Raw genomic sequence first — 27,960 nt, 5'->3', positions numbered from 1 at the left:
ACAGTTTGATGATGATAATGACGATGATCAGATATTCACAAAGCCGCTGCTACTACTAACGTACAAGCAATAATCTGAGGACGCAACTCAATAGGAGCACCATTGTTCTGAAAGAAATGTTCACATTCTTCTGAACACTCAGTTCAGCTCAACTGGCGAAGTGCCGGTCATACTCGTGATCACCGGGTGCACATCTCTGTTTTAATAAAAATAGTATCAACGCGGCCAAAAACAGAACCGAAGAAAAAAAAACCTCCTCGTACGGAGATGTACCTAATAGAGTGCGTTAAGCATGTGACAGCCCTTCGGCATCGCTCGCCGTGAGCTGAGGTCGCGGTGTTAATGGGTCATCCATGACCCAACTGAATCGCCGCTGTAAAGAAACAGTTAGGCATGTATTACTTTTTTCTTAATGAAATGGATTTTCTGTTCTTGTTAAGTGCTCAGAACGTGACAGCAACGCCTCGTTTCGCATTTGTATGCCTTATTGTACTTTACGTGTGGAATTGTTTTCAATGTAATGTAGTATTTTGGCTTTCCGTAGGTATGTATCGTTATTCGAACAATAAATAAACAAATAATAAATAAATAAACATCACAGAAAAAACAAAACCCCCTCTCAAAAAATATGTGGGAGGCAGTTGCGTAGCAGCATAAAAGAGTTGTTTAATTACAGTGATAAGTGTGAATGCGCAAATATATACAAGAATTAGCCAACGTTCTACAACAACTTCTGGTATTTTATGGCAATATGCGGTATGCGTCAACCGTGGTATACTCTCCTTAAATATTCATTGATTATCTGCATAGTTTGGTACGGCGTGCTGTATTTTGCATGGCCTACTTTACATAATAAGAGATTTATTCCCAATTCTAGCATTTGAGATATTGATTTTCTTTATATAATACGAGAACACGTATGAAGACGACTGAGGTTCCAGGATTTTTAGGCCAAAATAGACGCTCGGAAATTTAGTATCCTAAATAATGTACGGATGCCTACTGTACTGCACGTTCTTCATGAAGGTCTTCACCTTTTGCGGACGTTGAATCTAAGGTAATTTTTTTTCTGAAACTTCAAGGACACACATTGTTCATGGATAACTATTTTTATTGACGTCCAAGAGCACTGAGGAATCGCAGTTCAAACAAAGCATGAAAAAAATGTATTTAGGCTACAATGTGCCTTAAGGATGACCAGGTGCTAAATCGGTTAAAAACTACAGGCTTGATAGGAAAAGTTCCGAGAATATGGCGTACTGTAATTTGCATGGCTCACTCTGCATAATTAGAAACTTCTTCCCAACTTTAGCAAGGAAATTTCTTGGCATTTCTAGATGCTGACATAAATGTTGCTTCTGAAGCCTCCCTCTATTTCCGATACAACGGCAACATTTATATACTTATATTCATTGAACTTAAAATGCCAGCGCACCGAGAATGATTCCTGACTCTACAGAGTTTTCTCTTTCCAATCACACTGCAGAAAGAAGGACGTCATCCGGCGTCGCGTCTTCCTGAAGTCCATGATCGGCGTCCTCTGGGTGGATGTGGTGCGAGTGACTGTTTGCACCTTGGCCTACTTCGGATGCCTGTTTGCCAGGGTGCCCGCGCTTGAGTGAGCCTTCGTTTTCTGTCACTCATTTTCGCCGACGTCTAGCACGTACTGCTTATCTCGGTCACATTATTGACCGTAAAGGATAATTATCGAAAAGGATGGTGGTTTATGTTGCTCCGTAGCAGCTGTAGATTACCTAAAATATTACTTAAAATCATGAAAGGCTCCCTGAAATTCTCTTTATTCAAATTATGTGAGCGGTTACGCTACGGTCTAAAGCAGAGGTCTCAGCTCATCTAGGCTAGCGGGCTGCAGCCACGAAATTTGATCTCTGGCACGACCGCGAAGATCGGAAGGGGGAGGGAGCAAAATGCCAGCTAAGGTTGCCATTTGAAAGAAGGCTTTCCCGTATTACACATATGGGTCATTTCTCACGTGGATTCGGCGACAGGATTCAAGGACCATATCGATAGCGATATCCAGAATGAAACATAGAGGTTTTGTTGCACGGTTATTTTTAAACACATGGTGACCGCAAAGGGTGCCTCACAAGTCCCGCCTCTTTAGCTTATGAACGTACTGATTACAAAAGTAAAAAAAAAATAAACGGGACGAAGACAATCATGTGGGAGCCGGGCCGCGTGTTCGAAACCCCTGGTCTAGAGTAAATCATAGACATAAGCGAAGCAGTCTGTATTAAAAGGGTACTGACCAGGCACGTCTTCACGATTTTTTTCGGAGGGGGCCCAGGCCTAATTGCTCGTAAGAAAGTCGTTCCATGGCAAAAAGAAAATGTTGCCCGGGAATATAAAGGGCTGGACGAATTTCGGGGGTGCGGGGGCTGCACCTTCCCTTGCCTACGTGCCCGGTACTGACACCTGCTTTCGAGCTGACACCAAGTTCACTCTGCCGTAGAAATCTCCTGCATACAGAGAGGGCTGCGAGCAATTGTGGAGCTCAGTAAATGCCGATACGGTATTTCATTTTCACATCAAGATTGATTTTCGCACGGCGCACCTACCGACATCGACAGGATCATGACGTCAGGCTACAGTGTCAATTTCGGTGATTTGACGCACTGACGACGTGAGGTACCAAAACTAAAAAATTCGGCAGATCCCACGCACTGTGGGAATCGATGTAATGCGAAGCAGCCAGCAAAAAGCTGCATACATCGCCTTGTTTGTCTTTGAGCCAAACGAAATCATTCATGCCATGGCATCTAGTCCACCATATATCGCATGTTTGCCATGCGCGCATGCATGCACAATCTAGTATACACCATGCCAATGAAACGCATATTCTGGTATATACAATGCATGACCTGTCGCTTATGTTCATCACGCACTCGAGTAGTGCCATACCAATTTAGGTATATATCCAGTCAACAAAACGGCCGGAAGCACACCATGACCTTTGGCATGTAAATCATACCGTACATGACATGCATAACATGATTCGCATGTTAAGACCTCTGATGTATGTTTGTCATACAGTCATATCGCGCAATAATAATTTTGGTGTGTATCAAGCGAGCGAAATGGCCGCGAGTGCACCACGAGTATAGCATGTAAATCATGCCATACATGGCATGCATATCATGGTTTTTCATGTTACCACCTCTCATTTACATTGGTCATACAGTCGCGTCACGCAATACCAATTTTGGTGTATATCAAGCTAGCGAAACGGCCGCGAATGCACCATGAGCGCGGCATGTAAATCATGACATACATGACATCATGTCACGGTTTTCATGTTACCACCTGTTATTCATGTTCGCCATACAGTCGTGTCGCGCAACACCAATTTTGGTATATATCAAGCTAGGAAAACGGCCGCGAATGTATCATGAGTGTGGCTAGCAAATCATGTCGTACATGACCTGCATGTCATGCTTCCATGTTACCACCTCTCATTTACGTTCGTCATGCAGTCGCGTCGCGCAATACCAATTTTGGTGTATATCACGCAAGCGAAATGGCCACGAATGCGCCATGACCATGACATGTAAATCATGTCGTACATGTCATGCATGTCATGATTTTCATGTTAACATGTCTGATTTACGTTCGGCATACAGTCGCTGCGCGCAATACCAATTTTGGTGTACATCAAGCTAGCGAAGCGGCCGCGAATGCATCATGAGCGTGGCATGTAAATCATGACATACATGACCTGCATGTCATGGTTTTCATCTTACCAACTGTTATTCATGTTCTTCATACAGTCACTTAGCGCAATACCAATTTTGCTGTATATCAATCTACTGAAACGGCCGCTAGCGCACCATGAGCGTGGCATGTAAATCAGGTTGTACATGACTTGCATGTCATGATTTTCATGTTACCACCTCTCACTTACGTTCGTCATACGGTCGTGTCGCGCAATATCAATTTTGATGCATATTATGCCAGCGAAACGGCCGCAAGTGCACCATGAGCGAGGCATGTAAATCATGACATACGTGTCATATATGTCATGGTTTTCATGCCAGCACCTGTTATTCATGTTCTTCATACAGTCACATAGCACAACACCAATTTTGGTGGATATCAAGCAAGCGAAACGGCCACGAGTGCGCCAAGAGCATGACATGTAAATCATGTCGTACATGTCATGCATGTCATGATTTTCATGTTACCACGTCTCATTTACGTTCGTCATACAGTCGCTGCGCGCAATACCAATTTTGGCGTACATCAAGCTAGTGAAGCGGCCACGAATGCATCATGAGCGTGGCATGTAAATCATGACATACATGACATGCATGTCATGGTTTTCATCTTACCAACTGTTATTCATGTTCTTCATACAGTCACTTCGCGCAATACCAATTTTGGTGTATATCAATCTACTGAAACGGCCGCTAGCTTACCATGAGCGTTGCATGTAAATCAGGTTGTACATGACTTGCGCGTCATGATTTTCATGTTACCACCTCTCACGTTCGTCATACGGTCGTGTCGCGCAATACCAATTTTGGTGTATATCATGCAAGCGAAACGGCCGCAAATGCACCATGAGCGTGGCATGTAAATCATGACATACATGTCATGGATGTCATGGTTTTCATGCTACGACCTGTTATTCATGTTCTTCATACAGTCGCATAGCACAATACCAATTTTGGTGTATATCAATCTAGCGAAACGACCGCGAGTGCGCCATGAGCGTGGCATGTAAATCATGTCATACATGACATGCATGTCATTATTTTCATGTTACCACGAGTCAGTTATGTTCTTCATACAGAAATGTCTCGTGATACCAGTTTTCGTACATATCTCTTCATTTAAACGGCCGCGAGCGCCCAGAGACCATGTCATGTAAATCATGATGCACATGACATGCGCGTCATGATTTGCATGTTAGGACCAGTCATTATGTTCGTCATGAATTCTTGTCACGTCGTAGCAATTTCGGTGTATATGAAATTAACGGAACGGCCGCAAGAGCCTAAGGTCGTGGAATGTAAATCATGCTGTTCATGACATGCGTGTCATGATTTTCATGATATGACCTGTCATTTATGTTCGTAATAAGGCCATGATATGACACACCAATTTTGGTATACATCCGATGAACGAAACGGCCAGGAGAGCACAAAGTCGTAGGCGGCTAGATGGATAGATAGATAGATACGCTCAAAGTCGCAGAAGTTCGCTAAGAAATGCTTCGCATTTAAAAATGGCCTCTTGTGCGTCACCAATGGAGCGGAGCGGCCGCGGGAACATGAGGATATCTTGCCCTAGCACATGACGAGAAGCTCATATTATGTTGTGACCTCCGGGTACTGTAGGGATCGAAACTAGCTTTTAAACACAAGCTGTAATTACGTATTACTGCAATCACGCTTACCAGTACATTTTCTAGGCTATTGAGGGCTTGGCCGTTAATTTGAGCAAAAAAAAAACTACTGAAAATTTTCGTGTCAGTACCCCTTTAAGGTAAGCTACGAGTGACTAGTGGTCGCCCCCTTATTGAGCCTTGCTTTGCCTTCTCTACTTCTTTGCCGAGAGGTGCCATTAAGCTCCACCCTCTGCGATCGTCTGCCGGCGTGCGGAACATCGCTGAGGGAGTTGCGTGTTTACCTGGTTGGTTGGTTGGTTGGTGCCTGTCTCCCACTGTCGCGTAACACTAAGATTCCAAAGAAACGACGGAGCCTGTTTTAATTGAGTGTGACGATATCTACCCCGGGTGTATGTCAGGGCACTAGCCTAAATGAAGCCTCAGGTTTTAGAGACAACAATAGAATTGTAAACAGGTCCACCATACGAATGAGTAACAGACGATTGGAGGATTGGCGGAGGAAAAGTAGGGGAAAGGACAACGTTAAATAGCGGAAAAATTAAGATTACTTTGCCGCAAGGCGCACAAAGTCGCCCTGTCAATCCATGGGCTTTTTTTTAACAGCAAGAAAGATTTAATTGAAGTAGACAAGGCATCAGACCGAATCAAAATATAACATTAAAAAAAAAAGCTTTTGAAGTCAAGAGTTGGGCGGAATCTGGCCTGGCCGGGGAATGACATGGACGAAGAAAGCACAGCGCCTACCAAAGCAAAATTTATTCTTAAAGAGACGTTTCGTTTCGTTTTGCGAACAAGGCTCCCCCGTGGGAACCGAAACGTCTTTTTAAGAATATATTATTACTTCCATAGGCGCTGTGCTTTCTTCGTCCAAAAAAAAGCTTTTTTTTCGAGCTTAGTGGCGCGCAGGTCACCACGCTGTTATAAAGGGGACGTCATAGCATCCACCCAACCAGATTGGTCGCACAGGTGACGTCTCGAAATGTTGCCACGTAACAATTTCGGGGGGCAGAGAACTCCGTGTGGCAACGCCGCAACATTCTGCAGCATACTTGAAAAGCGCATACTTGAAATATTGTGACAAATTACACCCTTAACGTGGAGTGCGGAAATCGGTATGTCGATGAAGCGAGACACTTGCGCTATCGGCTCGATGAGGTTGTGCGCAATCAAAAGAACCACTTTAGTGTCCCCTTAGAGCAGGGATTCTCAAACCTTCTGGCTTCGGGGAACCCCGACTGCTTTTCCAGTGTCTCGGAACGCCTAACGTTTTCATGTATATTTAGCACAAGGAGAATCGGAATGAGCGAACGGGGTGGGGGTGGTGATGACGCTTCTCAATGTGCGCAACCACAGTATAACGCCGCCGCATTGGCTTGTTGTCTTTAACCTCGAAGGCCATAGTTGTTGACATGGGACACGCGAAAATACATAGATAGGCCAGCGACTCCTCCACCCCCCCCCCGCCCCTCCTCTTGTTCGTGCCGCGAGTCGCGTGAAGCGCCCGCCTATTTATACAGCGCATGCTTAAGGCACTGCGCGCCGTAAGCGATGTGTTCACGGAAACGAAGCACCGGACGTGTAAAAGGTCGTTTTATTTTTTGCACATGAAAAAAAATCATGCCCGTCGCACTGTGAAACAGCCATAAATACACAGGTTGTAAGGATAAGCCTAAAGGCACCGCGTAACCCACAGATGGCACAAAGCGATGCCTCTTGCGTATATCAAAGCGTTCGTTGCGCGTTTTCTTTACAAAACTGACGTAGTCAGCGTGTACAAAAATTGGCCGCGTATCTGCGTGCTTCGCTGCAAATGTCGTCTAAAGACGATAGACGAGGCGCTGCGTGAGATATGGACGCCATCTGGCAATACGTCGGGAAACATGAGTGCTGTGTTGCGGCACGGCCGCTACATAAAAAAAAAAAACAGGTGCGGCTTGCTGCGTGGCGCCGAAACGGCGTCCGGGGCCTAGTTCTCCTTGCGCCCGCTCTGGCGCCACCACAATGGTCCAGCTGTTCACGGAGAAGCGCTTCGACAGCCGCGTTTGTACGCCCGACATTTACTCCAATCAGGCCGTAGATAAGGCCTTTTATAGTTGCACATTACAGGTTGAATACTGAAGTCGTTATTAGAACTGCCGATTACCCCATATATGTAAACAGTTTGCCCTGGAGTACCAATGTTTTGTAGAGTGGGCCTCAATACTCTCCATGAATGCTGCCCGTTTGACTCAACTGAAATGAGAAGTGTCATTCAGTCACTGATCCCGTTAATGGACAGGCAGTCGCCGGGAAAGTTCCAAGGGCTGACTTATCGGCCCACCGAAACGCACCACGAAAGCACGCACAATTTAAATGTAGGTCCTTTTAGTGCGCCAACTAATGCCGGCTGTGGTCCAAAGCAAGAGTTAGAGCCAAGAGTTGACAACACAAACAAAATATATTCTGAGTTAAGGCAGTACAAGCACCACGCAAACATCCACACTCGGCAGGTATCAATTGCAACTCACAACCTCACTTAGATGGTGTTTAAAACAACGGGAACAAATTTACCATGCTACAAATCCACTCTCATTCATTAGAAACTATCCAAGAACACTTAAAGGCCTTTAATATTCACGAAACATGTGCAGCCCACAATTCTTCGAACGTTTCTCGTATATTTCTCTTCCATGAAACACTCAAACAATATCCAGCTCTGGTCACCATCATTCTGCGACACTCTTCTAAACAGTGCTCCCACGGTGTCATCACTAGATTATCCAAGATTGACTGACCGCACTACACGACTCACACGAACAACATAATTTCTTCGCTGACTTCAGGCTACCGTCCTACCCTCCGTCGTCTCTCGTTTGGATCCTTCCCGGTTTCGCTAACACTCCAAGTGATTGTTCGGCTCGTAGCACGTAGCGCTGCGACAGCTAGGAGAAAGGGATTCGTCTCGCCGGTTCGTCTGCGGAATCGGTCGGTTCCACTTTGATTTCCTGAATTCTCCCGATCTGCGTGGCCGTTAGGCTGTCGCGACCGCGACCGCGTTCTCGGTGGAGAGGGTAGGGGTTTGCCCCGGGCGCCTTTTGATGCTTGTCTTTTTTTTTGTTGCGCGCACCCGTTGGGGGTAGCAATCAGCGCAGTGGCTTGATGCTGTAGTCAGGATGCGGCGGCGCGCGGCTGTTTTAGCGCTCGTTTGTGACAGAAAGAAGGGCTCTGTTACGAATATTACGCTTCCCGACATTGTAGATCGCATGGGAATACGTGGCACTTCACAGTAGCGTCTTTTCACACGTTTGAGTTGCACAGCGGCACACAACAGGTTCGCGTCATCACACCGCTAAAAAAAACCGTCTGCCACACACGCGCACACCAAAAAACCGTACTCATGCGCAGGAAACATGAGGCAAGCTGCTCACACGCGCGGTCACACACAAGAAAGACACGAGAAAGCACACGGACACGCATAAATCCTGAGGCGACCGCATAGTAACACGAACCAGCGTCTGCCTTGCGGACCGTGCTTGTGGCGCCCTCACCCAAAACAGCTGCCGCTCAGCCGACCCGCGCTCGCCCATTGACGGCTACGCGACGCAGCAGGCCGCACCTGTTTTTTTATGTAGCGGCCGTGGTTGCGGACGGGTAGTCCCGGCGCAGCAGCAGTAGAAGACCGGCGGTGACCAACGTGACCGGCGGGGACGCCAGCCAGCCCGAACACGCGGTTTTGCGCGAAGCGCCGAAGCTGAAGGAACGTCCGCACTCAACGAGTACTCTCCACACACTCTTTTATTTACACGTCGACAGGGCTCGGAGGCTTGACCTCCCAGTCCCGACGTGGGATTAGCCACGCAGGTGGCACCACCCGGTACAGCGCGTATAAATAAAGTTATTTCCATCCCTGGGTAAAACAGGAATGCCAGAGCGGCATTCGTACAGTGCAATACTGAACCGAAACCGAAACACAACAATGAGCTCGTGCAGAGGGCACGGAGGAAGGGAAGTTTCAGCGCAGTCGCATCTTCAGCGCAGCTTAAGAAACTAGGGTCTCTAGAATTACGTATCTATGTATCTTCTAATAAAGGAACACACCACCTAACATTTACCTAGTGATGTTGCGCCTCAGATATACGTGGTGTTTGCTTTTTGATCAACAATGTACACAAGTATGAACCTAGTCAGCCGTTCAAGATGGCTGGCCATTGGGCAAGTGGTTCAACTTTGGCCGGGTGGCTGAATCGAGTGACGTGCCGACAAACAGAAAGACAGACAGACAGACCAAAATTTCTGCGTTTAGGTTCCCCAAGAAAGACTATCGTCCTTAAAAACGGAGCCGCGTGAACGCCGGCGCGCCATGGGCCACGAAGCGCCCCGCGTGCCCGTTAATGTCCTTCGAACAGCCAATATCCTTCATACCTCGATTTGCAGAATTACCTAATTGATCCGCGGGTCGTACGTCTTATGAACTGTACTCACAGGCAGGGATTACCAGCGCTCCGCGAACTCTGTCACCGCGGGTTCGCAAACCGCGCAAATTTCATGGCACGCGCTAGACGCCGAGTCTTAGTGCCACTACAGCGTGGGCCTCACGCCACCTGACTTCGTCTGTGTGGATGCGACGTGCGATAGCTTCGTTGAATGCAAAATGTCTTCCAAGTTTTCTCGTCGAAGTCATAAATGAAGTGCTAATGGGGTAAAACGAGAGCGGGTCGCATTTGTTCTGTGCGCTCGCGAAACCTTAAAATGCCCTTCACGGAACCCCTGCAGGTTCCGCGGAAACGAGTTTGAGAATCCATGCCTTAGGGGATAAGTACGTTGGCATTAATGAGCAGTGCTCGCTGTACTTCTGCTGTACATGTGCTGCGGCGAGAGTTCCACGACACCTCATCACAATGCATGACAACTGCCTAATCTCGCGCAGGTAGCCATGTGTAGTGCATCCCAAGTGCTTTTTTCATGCATGATGTACTTAATCTCTTCGTTGAATATACACAATGGGGTGCTCCTTTATTTACAATCCTAAATTGCTCCATAAGGACCGAACGGTTAAATTTTAAGCTGTAGAAACTTAATAAATTTCAGCCTTCTTGTTATAGCCCTTGTACGCCCAACGACGTACCCGAAGTCAGGCGCTGTGTCTGTGCGTTCCTCTTCTCTGTCCCTGTCGTGGTGCGCTATGCCGTACGAATTATGACGTGCCCTGCGTCCCTGTAATAATTACACGCTGTCCCCGCTACCAATATTTTTCCATGGTATGTTCAAGATGCGTTTCTATCTGCTTCGTTATATTATCATTGAAATTCAAATGACATTGTGAAGGCAATTCGTGCTCTTCTTTTTCCACTAAGACTCATTCTAGAGTTATGTGGTTGAAGATCTTCAACCTGGCAAAAAATTCGCACGGTCCAGAATAGCACCCTGGATCATTATCACGCCACAAATATTCGCGCCATCTGCTGATGACCACATGTACTCTCGCAGATGATATTATACAATCGCGGAGCAAGAAAAAAAGACATTATGCCTATTTTTCCATGACGCTCACTTTTCAGATATGTGAAGCTATGAGGCTTTACAACGTCTCAGTTGAGAAGTCTTATAGCTGTTAATTTTTCTATTACGGTTATCAAGGTAGTAGCTACGGCAACGCGGATATGAAGCGCTCGAGTTTGATTGCGCTTGCTTGATCTGACACTGCAGTCCGATAGAAAGTGGAGCACTTTCCGTGGGCTTTTTTGTGTGTTTGTGCATGTGTATTATTTGCAACTGCCCGTCTTGCAAGATTACTAAACCATTCCAGAATAAAGTTAATGTTCTTCGCAATTAGCAGTGCCACTGATGGACAAATGTCAGTTTTAATCACACTCTTTTCTGCTATCGCTGAAAAGGACTGCGGTAATACCAAGGTTCATTGACTGTGCCATGCTGAGACTAAAAGGAAACTCAGGCTTAAAACTTAAGTTAGGTTTGGCGGCGATTACGTAATAACTTGTGATGACCTGTTTCTTTTTATAAATAGACGCAAAAAGTAAGATATTCAGGTATTTGGGAATAGTAGTCCTGTCTCCTTGGTATGTTTAAGAGTGAAAGCTGATTTTGTTTGCGTAAGCGCGTAGGCCAAGACGCCCCATTTTGTGATGGCCCTAGTATTGCAGCGCTGTATTGCAATGTATGAAACTGTATTGCAGTGCTGTATTGCAATGTATTGCAGTGTATGTTGCAGTGTTCACTGTACTGCAGTGTATCAAACTGGTGCTTATCGTTCCCCGTGGACACACACTTCGAACTACATACAGACACGCATTTTCGATCAGACTCTGACGGCAGAGATACGATAAAACGACATATTGATAGTTTGGAATGCATCTAACTTTTTATGTGGGGAGAAAAGTTTACCCAATTGGACCGCAAATTTTTTCGCGAAAGTATCCAGACGAGCGCTATAAAACCGCACGTATTGGCGCTGATTGTTTCATACTTGCTAGGGAAACAGCTCCAGAAAGTAATGCAAAAGAACATACGAGACAAAACCACAGCGCCGCAGGTTGTCTCATCTGCCGCTTTGTCCTTTATTTCGCGCTGGTTTCTTAGTGATTAATGCAATAAACAAGAGATCTCAGAAAAATACATGCGGGGACCATAGGCAAGAACACTATTCCAGCCAACGTCTCGTACCTTGCAGCTATTGGCTATGAACGCTGTATAGGAGAGTCCCTTATCTCTTGCTTTATCCACCTACGCGGCTATCATTTACCCGTTGAACCATAGTTCGTGGACGATACTCGCAATGACACATGCATCATTACTGCAAAAGAGTGCAAAAAACGAAGACACAGGGAGAAGAGACAAGACAAAGCGGTGTATCACACCTCACGCAGCAATGGCGAGTGCATCTGTGCGCTTTGCAGATATTTAATATTTCGCCTACGCATGCGGAGTTTCTTGGGGTATATAAGCAGATACGTGGTCACTAGAATTACTCCGTGTCTCTCGCACAAGTTGGTCTACAGCACTAGGCAATGGCTTCATTGCGCAGGCTGCTAATGGCCAGCTCCACCCGAGGAGACATGACGGCGGCGGCCATCCTGCTGGTAGCGGTCAGCGCAGCCGAGTATCTAGTCTCGGTCTATCACATGGACATAGTCATCGTGTTCGGTTGCCGCATGCGAGCCATGATGCAAGGGGCCATTTTTAACAAGGTAATAGCAACACTGGCTTTTTCATTAACCTCCCTTCTTCCCATCAAACCAGGCGCTACTAGCACAATGCTTTCTGCTATGCCGGCTTATCTCTTTATTTTCTTTTTCTCTCTCTCGCCTCGACGTATGTTCCCCTAATATGACTGGTTCTGATGTTTTTCTGATGTCATTGACGAGCCACTGATTTGAAATATGTCTACTGGTGCAGATTGGTTTAGCACAACCTGATCACTCGGACTTTTTAATTATTCATCCTTGTGCTTCGAATCACCAACTACGCAATAGAACGAATACGAATGATACCTCTTTAATACAAACAATACCTGAATATGAATTACACCTGAAATGACAACTAGAAATGGTACCTGTTTACGGGACTGTATCAGGAACGAAGTTCACCCTTCTTTCCATTTTCTGTATGGCACTGCACTCGAGACCGCATTTGTCGCACTCACACCCGCGTTTTCAGGAAGTGAGCTTGCTCTTGAGCTGGCTCCAAGAAATAACAATCAAAATACAGGTGTCATGCATGTGAGAGCAGCATGCTAGAGGTGAACGTGTTCTTGGCCTAGATGCTATGCGCTTGAAGGCATATGTGCCGCTAAAAGGACGCACTCATAAGAAGAGGACGACAACATGGGCGACACTTCCAGCACCATGCTACTTGCTCACTCTGCCGTTCCTTTCGCAAGATCCTGCATCGACCCTTCCTCCCACCCCCACTCTAAAAAAAAAGGCTTTCACGCAGATGCGCTATAAATTCTTGTCCGTAGCCGCAGACGCGGATGTCTTATGTACGCCGTCCTGGCAAAATGACTGCATTTCTTTATGCCACAAGGCCAGGACATCATTCCACGCTAACGAATACTGGAACACCTCATTCACACTTTCTTTATTTATGAAAATCGCATACGTAAAGACAACAATAATTATAGGAATAGGAAGCGTACAGCAATATTCAGTATATGTCTAAGCTGTACTAATTCATTTACTCAACTTTTCATTACTAATAGATTGCGTGAACGTAATAAATGCTGCGTTACAGACTTTTAGCAATGGTTACTGCTCGTAGGTCGGAATTTTTCTGAAAAAATTCAGCACGCGCGTATACGTTTGCTTTGTAGGCCTAAAAAACATTCCACATTTCGAGAAAAAATAAACAGCTTTAGTATTCACCACTTTGTAGTATAATTTCCTGGTTTCTCGTGTAGTATATTCTTAGAGACAACATAATTAAACCATCAGACAATAAAGCAAATAGAGGCGTAGGTCAAATTATTTGTAGTTTTTAGCTGTAGTGTACCAGTTATTACACTAATGGGAAGGAATTTGAGTGGATGACGCATCAACATGTGTGCTTAAACGTGCTCCCATTTAGAGTTACAGAAATAGCTTCTTTCCCTCTCCTCAACATCTCCTTCTCCTCTTCGAATGAGACCAAACTACAACCTTCGGATAACACCGCCCGATGCTCTGCCAGTTGAGCTGCGGCGGCGGTCGTTTTCCCATCCATTTCATCGGACATTTCTCGGTGCGTATGCCTGGGAGTACATAGTGTAATGTATGGGGCAGCGCTAGAACGAATACAAGGACGAGAAAAGACAGGACAGCGCATGTCCTGTCTTTTCTCGTCCTTGTATTCGTTCTAGCGCTGCCCCACACATTACACTATGAACCCTAACCAACTCGCCCACCTTTCCGTTATTCTGCAATGCCTGGGAGTGTTAGCCAGCGCCACTCGTATCTATGGCGGCAAGTGTGCAACACTCTTTCTGCTAGCTGGCGTTACGTAGAACGTGATCTTTCTACGAACCGGCTGCTGACTAATAAACCCTCACGCGCTACCTGGAGGGATGATGTCTTCCGGGATGAGGCTCTCGAAATGAAAGAACGAAAGAAGAAACCGTATCTTTTAAATTGTAAGGTTGCTCTCTTAGCATGCTACCTCCTCCATATGAAAGTTGCCAACTGGCGCGGGCTGTCGTTCAGGCTGTCCACATGCCTGCCACCATGAGGAACACCTACCCGACCGGTTCTGTGGTTTCGCTGCTGGCCGTGGACTGCGGCACACTCGCGCTGAGCATGATGGTGTTCCCCATGCCGCTTGGTGGGCTCATCACTCTGCCCGTGGTGCTGTGGCTCCTGGCCGAGAGGGCGGGCACCTACCCCACACTCTGCTGCTTGGCCTGGATGATCGTCGTCTTCGTGATGCCCTTTTGCGCATTCAAGTTCCAGAAGAAGTTTTGGGTAAGTCAAGGCGGAGCAGCAATTTTGGCCGGGTTCCGCGGTTGGCCAAAGTTTTTTAGTTTTTGCCGGGTGAGCATGTATATCAATAACCAAGCGTTTGGTTCGGCTCTATGCGGATTCCCTGGAAGTTCCGTACGTAACGAGTGTTGAACGGGAAGAATATAAAGGATATGTGGTACATAAAGAATTCACGATTCCTGAATCGCAAGAGCTGTGTTTCCTTCGAAAGAGCCCATTAGAAATAATGAAGTTGGTTACTGAGCCTTGCAGCTCACAGAAAAGATTAATCAATCAGTCAATCAACTTCTGCGGACACATTTCTAGGTAGCTTGATAGGGTCCCTGAAGGCCGTTATATTGGCGGCATACGAGGTTCATGGCATAAATGTGCAGGTCTGGTCGTAAGAGCAGATGCACTGCTTTAGTGACCAGCTTCAGCTCCTCTACAATAAGGAATATTGAAGTGATGTTTATTGATGAAGGTGGAGCCCTGGAGCCATATCTGGTATTCACCTCGATCAGATATCCACACTACCTGGTATAAGCCTCCGGCATAGTGCGATAAAGAAAAAGAAGAGCTTGCGGCCTACTAGTACAGCCACCAGTATCGGTGCAAAAGGCGTCGAATTCAAACCTGCCTGTTAGAATGTGTTTATGTTTATTCGTTTCGCATCTGCGCTGCGCTGACGTCGCTCACACGTGTCAATGTGTGTTGGTGACGTCGAAATGGAAGGTGGACCATCCAACCACATGGAATACATACTGTTAGCGAAAGCAACCCTATTCGCATTTAAAAGAGACAGGTCATGAATTTGTCATATATTGCAAAAGCTCTACTTTTAAAATAGAAACAATAGCTCAGCTGAATGCTTCTTCTTGAATTATCAATCGCACCAATTGCCTATGTGCACTTGTCTTCTATTCCTGTATTACCGTGTGTTTGTGAACGTCCTACATATCTGCTGTTAGCAATATCGAAAGCATACATCGTGAATCTGAGGCCCAGGGCCTTTATGTCGTTATACTCATGTGCTCCGTATCTCACTCCAGAGCTTCGATGTTGACAGGGGCGAGCGAAATGCCCACATATAGCATCAATATCTCTAACGACCCCCAGCCCAGGTCGTCATCATTGCAATATGGATAGCACCGGAGGAATGATTTGAAGCATGTTTGTTTAAAATAGTGAAAGACGACACGTTGTCGTATGATTCTGAAGAGCGTCGGTGAACTATTGTACCTTCGCGAACGTCTAGTAAGCGTCGAGAATGGCCACACGAGTCTATGAGCAGTATAAAATCACAAGAAGAAGCTTGTTGGGACGGGAACGTGGTGAATTTAGTCAATTCTTTTTCGGTGTAGGTTGGTATTCCCAACAGACTTAATTAACTTCTGAAACAGGGAACAATGAGCTCAACAAGTTCCAAAGGCTTAAACCTTACGCAACACAGCCAAAACGCAAAACAGTTCTTTGAAACGCATGGCCTTCCTATGGACGCACCGGCACTGAGATTTCGGAAGAAAATACGACAATAGTGGACTCTAACCATTATTGTATATTACGATGCTCAAGCTATTACCACGGGCCTAGATTTTAACCAATATTAGTCTACAGAGGCTTTGGGTTCTTCTTTAGAATATGTAGTACTACCTCTCAATGTATGTTTAGTTTCCATTTAATTATTTATTTAATTTGTTTACTTATTGGCACCTTCATGGCCTGAAGGCATTACAGAGAAGAGTGTGACATGTGACAATGAATATGAGATAAGGGCTTGAATGGAGGTAAAAAGACGATACAAAACGTAATACCTTATTATACAACAATGCCTAGTATGTGGAAAAGGCCGTATTTTACGATTTCAATTTTCGCATCTCTTTCAATGTCATTGGTGTTCCTTGTTTACGACCCTCGTTTACATGATCTCCGGGCGCTATTACTTATGTGATTCGTCCTTCCTTGTAACTTCATTTCGAATGTGGTACCTAAAACTGCGCATCTATTCTAGATGTGAAAAATCATCTGGGCTTCCATTCACAAAAACGTATTCGACAAAATCGCTCGTAAGAGCGAACTTTAACCTATCATGATGTTTGACGTTCGACATGCGAGCATAGGCTACCATCCATTAGCAAAAAGCCACTTATGAACAGAAAGCTTCTTGAATTCGGTTCCTGATCTCTATTCGCCGCCGCCTTGCAGCAACGGCAAATGAAAGCCCGCGAGGAGCGCATCAAGAGTTTGTCGGACCTGTTCGCATCCATCCGGACGGTGAAGATGTACGCCTGGGAAGGGGCCCTGCAGGAGACGGTGCAGCGTCTGCGTAACATCGAGTTGTCCTGGCTATTCCGGGCGAACCTGCTGGACGGTGTGCTCGATTCTGTCTACACAGCCTCCACCTCTGTGGTGCGTATAGCAAATGACGCAGGTGAATGAGTTGCATGTAACTGTGCTCGTTTCATCGCTTTATTTCTATTGCGGTGCACTGTTGCAAGATGACGTACGCTTGTGTTCACAGTGTCTTTGAGTGCGAAGAAATTTAGGGGCCCGGCTCGCCGTCCATCCGTAGATCTCATGTAGCGTGATCACGCTCAAAATCATGGAGTGAATAAAGGCCTCAATCAAGGTTAGCAATGCTAGAAACAGCGTTAAAGCAGGGTGCGACAACCTTGCCAAGCGCGTGATTGCTCCTTCCAACGGCGCTTCTCCGGCGCCTTCGTCACTGCATCTGAAGGGGGAAACAACCTGACGGACCTCGCTGCAGACGACACGTATCTCAACTTCCGTAACAAGCAAGAAGTCAATAAAGCGCAGCAAAAGGCAGCACGTATGCCACACACCGAGTTCTCGGATCTCCCTAACAGGATTCTACTCATGCCGGCAAAACCTTACATGCTTACCTCAAACGCTGACGTCCTCGACAGTTTGGTAAACTGAGCACTGGAAACTCTACGAACAGGGATCGCTGGGTACCCGTGCTACGCACTTCCTCAGGTCTCACAGTAGTGCAACTGCATTTAGCGCAAGATTTAGAACTTAACCAATCGCTATCTCTTTCCAGAACCTAACCATATACAGCGTCGCTGTAGAGGCTCTTACGCAATAATTGTGCACGCGAAAAATGTCCCAGCATTCCTGAGACTGGTAATGTTATCAGTCGACATAGTAGGTGAATAGGAAGCTTCTTTGCGAACAAATAGCTTTGAAAAGAGACCTCCATAAATGATCTCTCGTTATTTTTAAGGGTTATGGTTGATGGGACCAGACGCAGCGACGAAGTGAGAGCGTGCTATTAGAAATGCAAATATTCTGAGCGTTACTTCAACACTAATTTTGCAAGGTAGGTTGTTTAATAACTGCGGAGCTTTGCGAAACCTTCTCCAGCAATACACACACACGCACACACACACATACACACACACAACACAAACACGCGCACACACACTATCTGTTTCATGATGTCATTCGCGCGTATATTTGTGTGTGTATGTATGGTGACGCCACATAACCGCCTGAAGCTGTATCGTCCGTGCATCCGGAATGAAACCAATGGCGATAGCTATTCATATGTAATGGCATGTAATGAAGGAAAGCTTTCCATGTGACGATACTACAAATATTGGCGATCTTCGCAGCTGACGATTATCCTGTTCTCGGCGCTGTATTTCTTCGAGCCGGACATTCACTTGACTCCAGAGCTGTCCTTTTCCTGCATGTACCTGCTGTACGTTACGGAGTTGACACTCTGCTCAACGGCGCTAATATTCAGAAATGGACGACAGGTAAGTTGGTGTTTCTGATGATGATTTCTTTTCACTCATGGGACGCACAAAATTTAGGAGACAGGCCATAAACCTGGTGGTAGTTCGCAGAAATAACATCGCCAATGTTGAATAAAGAGAAATATGTAATCAAACATGTAAAAGAAGCTTTACTAAAGCCTACGTGAGGAATGGAAAAGTAATTTGGCAGTCTTGCTCTGGAAAGAAAATGCCCCAAAACTTTATCGGCACAAAAGCAAAAAAAGTAAGTGGACGTGTTCAAGAGAATTGACTTAAAAACGTTCATTTTCTATTCTTCAATTACGCCCGGCCTGTGTCAGAACGAACCGAATCAATTTGATAAATGCCCCGCTACGGTGGTCTGGTGGTTATGGCGCTCGACTGCTGACCCGAAGGTCGCGGAATCGAATCCCGGCGCCGGCGGCTGCATTTTCGATGGAGGCGAAAATGTTTGAGGCCCGTGTACTCAGATTTAGGTGCACGTTAAAGAACCCCAGGTGGTCGAAATTTCAGGAGCCCTCCACTACGGCGTCTCTCATAATGAAATCGTGGTTTTGGGACGTTAAACCCCAGATATTATTAATATTATTATCATTTTGACAAAGTCTGGCGCTCTATGAGAAAAGTTAATAAAAAGGTCATTTCGTGCGAGAATCGCTCTATTCAATTCTACCATACTGAATCCATGAAGCTTGAAATCTGCAATGCATATTATATGAGAAGTTGCTGAATCACGTGAAGAAAAGATGGCTGATCCCTCTGTCATAGGAATCGGTATAACTCGAAAGTGAGACGTGCCATCACAGAAGTAGGTGATTGTTTATAGAGCATTGGTATATGAGACCTTGTACAATGTCTATCGTTGTTTGGCAGATATAGCACCGCTTGATGTGGACGCACTCACGTTGACGCCTAGTGGCCCATCTCCATACCGACGACTAACGCCCAGGATCATGATTTAACCCTTGCAGTACCTGGAGTTCTTCACATATACGTGGGCACCGCATATGGTGAATCCTGGGAAAATATGGCATCAACAAGCACATAGTAAACACAGATACGCGATATGCACTCCTTCAAAGCGTCGCGGAACGCGAAGAGAAACGCTACGCGCGTCGTGCCTTCCCTCTAGCCTGGCAGTTAATTCTCACAGGGCGAGCGCGGAACGCTGTGCGATAGCCAGGCGTGGGTCGGATAGTTATTTTTCGATATAGATGGATACTATGTGCGAGGCTTGGGATAAAGCCACGACCTCGCGGTGTGTTAAAGCGTTGACGGAATTACACATTATTGAAAACGCGCCGAATGGGACGGTCGTAGCAATGGCGCGTCTTTTTCTTTTTTTCGAGCCTGGTGGCACACATGTCACCACCCCGTTATAAAGGGGACGCTCATAGCATTCATCCATCCATCCATCCATCCATGAGCACTAAGAGAAAAGTGCGAAAGATGAAAGGCGCGTTCATGTAGCATCCGTTATGTGTTTGGCGGTAGCTCAGTGGGCTAAACGCCCGCCAACAATCGTCGCGGACCGAGAGGGTGTGGGTTCGACTCCTATCAACGGAACTTTTAGGGGCGAAGCTCCTTAAGGCGGCACCCGTTCGTCCCTCGTAGTAGTCGTAGTAGTCGTAGTGCGTAACCAGTCTTACGCTTTGGCCTCCAAGGTGGTGCCGGTGGGAGATTTTTCCTGTGCGTTGTTGAACAATAAAAAATTCGCAGCGTGCGCGTTAACTAAAAGCCGAATTCTTCTGTCTCTCATTCCCCATTAGCAGCCATTGGCATGTTCCAGTAGGAAACGTTAGTAGAAGTGTAAGTGTTAGCTAAAAGCCGACTTCTGTCTCTCATTCCCATTAGCAGCCATTGTTTACCTCCAAGGTAGTGCCTGGTGAGATTTCTCCTGTGCGTGATTAAAGAATAAAAATTTTGTTCAAAACGCCGTTGATTGATGAAATAAACCAACGAAAGACGCCAGATGTTTTGTAAAAGCAAAACGAAAGAACGCCAGATGTTTCTAAAGCAATACGAAAAGACGCCAGATGTTTTCTAAAGCAATGGTTTTCTAAACAATGAAAATTCACAGCGTACATGTAAAATTAAAGTGAGCTGCAAGTCGTCATAACTCATCGAACCTTTAGTATAAACGCGCCCGATCTCACGTCGGTGATGATGTACTGGGCAGAATTCATGGAAGATTCACGGTTTACCGATGAACCTCCGCAGCTTCGCCCACTCATCATCGTTCACTCCGTGGATATGCTGTGATTTTTTTTTATAGGTCTTTATCTTTGCCATTTGATGGTATTCATTTCGCTGACGTATTTGCGGGACGGAAATACGTCTTGGTGGACCCCGGCATAAAACAATTTTGTGTTAAAAAGGGTAAATATTATCTATGCAATCATTTTGTATCACAAAGACTACTTATAGACGGGTCGGCAAACATTTCCTTGCAAGCCCCGGTACCGAAAGCGAAATTAAAACAGGCATGAATAAGGGCAGTGCGAAATTGCGCAGCAGAACTTTCAGTTAATGACACAGTAACGAATGTAACCTATTATACATGGCGCGCAGTAGAAATGTGATAAAGAAAACGTTGGCATACCAGACCCCTGTTGCAAGCAGAAATTCAATGGCGGAATAGGGCATCCACTGCTCGTCGCTTCAAGATATCGAGTAGGACATTACTACCTGTTTCAAGGACACCGCAAGCACACGTATTATGCGAAATTAGTTTGGGGAGGTCTTTTCACGTCCTCCTATACAGATACCTGTTCATCTAGCTGCAGTAATATGAGTCGTCCAAGAGAACCAACTTTTGGGCTAGTTGGTTTGTTACGTTCATTGAAGCCATAGCGCTGATAAGACAGGGACCACAAAAAGCGGACGGGGCGTGCGCTTCTTTTTTTAAAGGGCCCGTTGTACTAGAAATGAAATCCAAGAGAACAGACTTTTGGGCAGGTTGGTTTTTACGTTAATTGAAGCCAAAGCGCTGATAAGACAGGTACCACAAAAAGAGGACGGGACGTGATCACGTCCCGTCCTCTTTCTGTGATACCTGTCTTATCAGCGCTATGGCTTCAATGAATATGAGTCGTCTCCGACAACGGGTACGCGTGACTTCTCGGTCTTTTCTTGCTCAATGAAAATAAAAAATTAAGGCAAGGAATCTATAGGAGACGCTATTTGTAATAATTATGATTTAAATGTGAACAAATGAAAGTGCACGAAAAGAGAACTTGCCGCCTTTGTTGGTGTTATTAGTGTTGTGTCTAACGAAGAAAAGGGGCCCCTAAATTTTCCCTTCTTTCTTTCCCTCTTTGCTTTTAACTCCATCTCGAGTGACCATTTTTGGTGTCAAGTGTCAGTGTCAGTGGTCTTTAATATTTATAGAGTTGGCGGTTGTTTCCAATACAAATTTCATTATCAAAATAACAGAGAGCTGAGCTACTTGGTAATTATTCATTCTGAAAAGTCAGGGCGTGCAAACACGGACACAAGAAAGCAGGACACCACAAACGCCGACTAACAACTGAAGAGACGCACAACGGCTGAAAAGAAAGAAGGCACGAAAACTTACCTGCGCATGCCCATGCAACAGGCGAACCTACCAATGCGGCACGCGTGGCGGTCTACGTGGAAGATAACGGTTAAGGCATTTGATTCCATCTTTATGCAAGTTAATCGGCGCTTGGCTCACGCATGCGCTACCACTATGCTCGATATGCCATGCTTCAATCATCAGGCGCGTTTCTTCATTATAATATTTCTTCATATAATATTATTAATTAATGGGGTTTTACGTGCCAAACCACGATACGTTACTGGAAGGATTCGGAAATTCCGATACACTTTTGAAATAGTGACACAGCTGCGCTTACCCAACAATGGCATTGATTCAGAGAAACATGGCGAAACAATGGGATTATAGTAGTGGCAGCATCACCTAAGCAAGGCTAGTGTCAGGGTGTGTGGTAAAGCAAAATATTTATAAAGGAGGACGCGCACGCTTTATGGCGATCAATATGACAGCTTCTCGGGACCAGGCATTTTTGTGCTGTATGCCGCGGGCTCTGCTGCAGCGCCTTCACATAAAGGAAAAGCGTGTGCGAGCTTGAAATACGCAAACGGCCCTCCGTCATTAAGCAAATAAAAGACGTAAGTGACCGGAATGCACCTACAGTAGTGTAAGTGCAAACGTAACAATTGCCAATGAAATAGTCTCGCAGTGTAAAGTGACTGGAATTTACAAGGCTTGTCGTTGCGTCATGTAAAGTTAAAAAAAAATTAACTGCCTTTTTATAAATGATAGCAGCAATTTACCATTTATGAAGGACATATGCTACGTCATTGGAACTCTGCCGTTTTTAATGCGAAACGTTACTTCTCTGTAACGAGCACGCGACCGTTATTTCGAGTTCCAATCCTTTTCAGTGGGGAACATTGACTGACGCTCTACTCTGCCGATGCAAATTCCAGATTGTGTTTTCAACACTTGTGCATTTAAAGTGCCCAGGCCTAGTGAAGCACCCTCTCAATTTTTATAAGGCTTTCGTTTTCACATAGTATCAAGCACCTGTCGTAAAAGACTAATCTTTTTTCTTTCATTTCGCAGGTAGCGCTGGGTCTTGGTCGAATATCAGAGTTCTGCACTGAGATGGATCACGAAGAACACAAGGAGAAGGCATCGTACGAGATCTACAGAAAAGCAGGTGAGCTCCCATCAACAACGACAGCTGTAACCACAGTATACTACTGCTTATATCTCATGTCAAATACTGCACACTGCTTTATGAATTGCACAATATCACACACACAATATCAGGAAACTTAATAACATAAAATGAGTGGACTTATACCCACTCAAATGTTGTTAAATTTTTTCCTTCGACTCTACTGGTACTCACCACTGTTCACCACATATTGGGCGTCTTTGTGCTCAGCAACAATAATCGACGTCTGTCTTGCGTGCCCTTATTTGCTTGCCCCGCGCCTGCTACTTTAATATCACAAATGACGTCCATGTTATCAGCGTGACATATTACTTTCGATATGACAGTGGTGAGCGCCGGGTTTTCGTGAAAGGCAGCGAAATTAAACTAGATAGCGATAACTGCTATGGAACAAGGAGACTCTCCAATGGGTGGAACTGCTTTTAGAGTGCTGTCACGTGGGCTCAGTCTCACAATCTCCCGTATTCTACCTAACGAGTTTCTTTGAGAGACGGGTTCACAAGAATTCTTACTCTTCCGAGGTCTCACTTGGACTCCGAAGGCCTATTTTGCTCAATCGGGCTCATTAGGATTTACGCTCATCAGACCTTGTTGAACTGTGCTTACTCTGACTCAGACTGAGAAGATGCTACTCTGGTGGGGCCAGCCCCACCAGACAAGTTGCTACTCTGTTACTCTGGTGGGGCCAGCCCCACCATACAAGATGCTACTCTGCTACTCTGGTGGGGCCAGCCCCACCATACAAGATGCTACTCTGCTACTCTGGTGGGGCCAGCCAGACTCATTGTGTGGTACAAGTCAGTGTGACTCTGCCATGGTAGTGTAGCCAGGGGAGCTGTTTGGAGGTATAGACCCCCCCCTCCTGAAATTTTCACGCTTTTTGAAGTTTCAAGTTTATTGCAGATGTTAATTAGTACAGAAACAGAACACCGTACAGGATAAATATGATATGATAAATACGAGCGAACGAAATCAGCTGCGGTCACGACTCGCCGTCTCCGAAGCAGCGGTAGGCCGATAAGGTAACGGCGGATTCTTGGCCCGCGCTCGCTACAACTTGCACCATCACGCGCGCCAACTGGCAACCACCGCCCACTTATGGGCCTACCGCTGCAACGGAGCCGGCGAGTCCCGGCCGCTCCTGATTTCGTTCGCTGAAACCACGGCTGAGGCCAGCATTCTCTCGGCGCGCGAATGCGCTTGTCACGTGATTCTTTTCGTATTTCGCGGGCTTTCTTTGCAGCTTGGAAAAAAAATGTTATACGTGCGACTCTTTTTATCGCAAATAATGCGATTGGCGTTTCTGAAGATGCTCTCGAACTTTGCAAGCAGCATTTCTTGCCTAAAGTCAAAATTTAGCAGTTCAGTTAAATAATGCTAATTAATAAATTAGTTAATTACCAAACAAAAATTGTCTGTAGTGCGCAAGGTGACTGTCAGTAATTTGCAACTGATTTCACTCGCCTGCCTCTAATATTGTATTTTTTATCCCTTAGCTAAAGATAGGTGGGACATCCCTATACACAGCCGAGTGGCACGCAACATTCTTACGTTCAAGAGATAAAGTTTCAAGGACAGCTTTGAAACTTCTACAAAACTCTAAGATTGACGATGAAGGTGAACGATAGATAGTGCCAAGAATAAGCTTAGTAGTATTAGTACGTATTAGTATTAGTATTAGTAGTATTAGTTTACTAGTACGGCACATACGCGCGCACATGTAAACACTGCAGTAAGACAAATAACTGGGCAAGTTGGTATGGATCCATAATTTAAACTTTTTTAGCGCGCACAAAAGACAAGGACAAGCAAGAGACACACGAGCGCTAACTCTCAACTGTTTATTTTTTCAAAGGAACGATACATATAAATACCCAAAAACCAGCATAGAGAAAATTATGGATGTAAACACTGACTAAAATACGTAAAGGAATACTTGAACATTCTTTAAACAGCGCAACGACGACAAAGACGAAGATAAATATTACACCATCTTCCACTAAAGGGAACCATGTGTGGATGCGAAGCAGGGGGGAGGTGGTTCGCTTGAGTGAAAGATGGTGTAACTTTTTTAGGAGCTGGCTAGCGAGGTTCTTAAGCTGGGGTGAAGTCCCGCGCCGTAAGCAGCATCCAATTATTCAAAGCGTCGTGGAACGCAAAGAAGAACGCTACGCGCGTCGCGCCTTGCCTCTAGCCTGGCCGTCAATTCTCACAGGGCGAGCGGGAAACGCGGTCGACGGGCGCGTGAGAGGGGGAGAGCGTAGAACGGCGCTCATCGCGGCTTTGCACAGGAGAGAATGAGGCGTGCGAAGGGGGAGGAGCGTAGGAGAGAAGGGGAGGAGGATGCGCATGCGTAGTAAGGGTGGTCACGCAGCACACCGGATTGAATTCCACCGTAAGCTGCTTCGCATCTAAAAGAACCACAAACGACAACGCTGTGGTTTGTGGTTCGTTTCTCTGCGTCATCGTCGCCATTGCGCTGTTTCAAGAATGTTCAAGTACTGTCACCAACTCGGCCAGCTTTCAATCCTTATACGTAAATTCTAAGAGACAGGGTGTGCAAAGACCGACACAAGAAAGAAGTCGACACTACAAACGCCGCTTTCGTGTGTCCGTGTTTGCACGCCCTGTCTTTTAGAATAAAGAATCTGGTCTGCCGCAGTGAATGAATTTATGGTCCCCCCCCCCCCACATCCTCTGCCACAGCGACGTAACCCCCCTCCCCCTTCTCTACCGGACAAACAGTTGTGAACTAAATTTACGTGGACATATATCTTGAGAGAAAACGACATATTTACACAGCGCTAAGTGAACGAAGACACATGAGAGGACACAACACAGGCGCTGTGTTATGTCCTTTCATGTTTCATGTGTTCCTGAGACCACACGGAACAAGCTTATGCGCTTTCGCTACTTTCGATGATTCAGATGCTTAGGTTTTGTGCACACCTACGATAATGTTCTTATATCACGAACATTGTTACTACACACTTGATTCTCGTTTTTTCTCATCACTTCAACGTAAGGGGTGCTGCAAGGTACGAAATGAGGGCCATGAGAAGCTTCGCAACAAGCGATTAAACGACAGTTGCTTTCAGGTCACGTGAACCTGAGGAAATGCGGCTTCTCCTGGAGCAGCCCGAAAGAAGAGAACAAGCAGGAGAACCTGAAAGCCGTTAATCTGGACGTGCGCCCTGGATCTCTGGTGGGCGTGGTGGGCTTCGTCGGCAGTGGCAAGTCATCTCTCCTGTCGGGAATCATGGGAGAGATACCCTGCACAGTGGGGCGTGTCGTTTGCACGGTGAGCGGTGCCTCGTGGAGGCATAAGATAACAATGTACTTTACCAAGATCGACCTGCCCGCGCTCATTGTGTGGTTCCTTCGAAGGAAGGTCTCTAGGGATTCGAGGAAAATTGAGAGCGGGAAATAAAGAGGGAGACAGAAAAGGCGACTGATGGGTTGTTTTACAGATCGGTGTACTCGAACGGCCGAAATAAATTTTAAAGCTAGGTTTTCTTTTTCTGATCAAGTTATGACGCAGACCTGACAAAATGAATCTCCAAACACTGTCAATGTGCTCGAAGGTAAGTGTCCTAGAACCTATCCCAATGAAACGAAGCTTCGGCACTTCTATTTATGTAACAGCATTTGCGAAGCCACTGTTTCATAGTAGCCAACGTTAAGTAAACACGATACGCTGCAACACGATGTGAGCGGTACAAGATTGAACGCCTTAACTACAAGCACGCATATACGACAAATACATGCACTAGCCACCATTCCGATAGCAGCCACACAAATTAAGCAGCAGTGTTTATCTCTAGGAGAAAGATTGCTCAGCAGCAGGTTATGCTGTGACTATGCAATGTACATGGGGTGAGAAGAAGACATACATGTCATGGTATGCAGTCATGAGATGGCCAGTACCATGTGTACACAAATACGGACAATAATTCATTTCTCGGCATTACGCTTTATTGATAACATAGAACACGAGAAAAAATATATCAGTTGACGCAAAATGCGTATTTTTGATGGCGTGCATACGATAACTGACGTGCTAGGCAGCGTAGTGAGCACAAAGGAAGAAAAAAAAACGACTAAGGAAAGTAAAAAGTAGTACATATAGGTAAGCATAAAAAGAGCGAGTTAATATGATAATGACATCTACCAGTGACCCGGCAGGTAAGTTCGGGTGTAACTACAGATGCATATCACTGTTTTCAGACGATAAGATCCGGGATGGCACATAGCTTATGTAGGGATCAACAAATCACGTCTGCTCGGTGCTCAAAACGAATCACATCATCGCGCGGCATTCAACTGATATGGGTTCCACCGGCTATACATATCCGCAGGTATTGTAGTAGTAATCGGTGGCACACTCTATGCCATAGAGATAGCGTTCCGTAAGTGCTACATTACGTCAAAGCCGATGCTACAATGTATCCGACTTAGGAGGCAGTGCTCACGAAATTTGTGATGTTACAGCAGGGTAAACTATTTTCAGGAAGCTGTTTTTGTAATGGGGGAGACACAAAGTGCAATTCTTTTCAATGTATACATACGTTCCGCCAAATTGAAGCACGAAATTCTAGTGAATTCTATCTATTGATATACCGAAATCAATGTCAAGTGACAAAATC

At 45.7% G+C, this 27,960-nt stretch overlaps 1 protein-coding gene across 1 annotated transcript in view; it reads left to right on the top strand.

Moving 5' to 3' along the window:
* Nucleotides 1–27,960, top strand: part of LOC119372544 (ATP-binding cassette sub-family C member 3) — a 172,193-nt gene that overhangs the window by 21,280 nt on the left and 122,953 nt on the right. Inside the window, exons 8-14 of the mRNA XM_037643025.2 lie at nucleotides 1,487–1,618; nucleotides 12,393–12,555; nucleotides 14,545–14,802; nucleotides 17,005–17,208; nucleotides 18,438–18,584; nucleotides 23,197–23,293; nucleotides 26,413–26,615. Coding sequence (XP_037498953.1) covers nucleotides 1,487–1,618; nucleotides 12,393–12,555; nucleotides 14,545–14,802; nucleotides 17,005–17,208; nucleotides 18,438–18,584; nucleotides 23,197–23,293; nucleotides 26,413–26,615 — 1,204 coding nt within the window. The remainder of the gene's footprint in view (nucleotides 1–1,486; nucleotides 1,619–12,392; nucleotides 12,556–14,544; nucleotides 14,803–17,004; nucleotides 17,209–18,437; nucleotides 18,585–23,196; nucleotides 23,294–26,412; nucleotides 26,616–27,960) is intronic.

The sequence above is a fragment of the Rhipicephalus sanguineus genome, chromosome 10 (genome assembly GCF_013339695.2).
Source record: "Rhipicephalus sanguineus isolate Rsan-2018 chromosome 10, BIME_Rsan_1.4, whole genome shotgun sequence".
Lineage (NCBI taxonomy): Eukaryota > Metazoa > Arthropoda > Arachnida > Ixodida > Ixodidae > Rhipicephalus > Rhipicephalus sanguineus.
The sequence above is the reverse complement of the archived record's forward strand: the minus strand, read 5'-3'. Positions and strand labels throughout refer to the sequence as shown.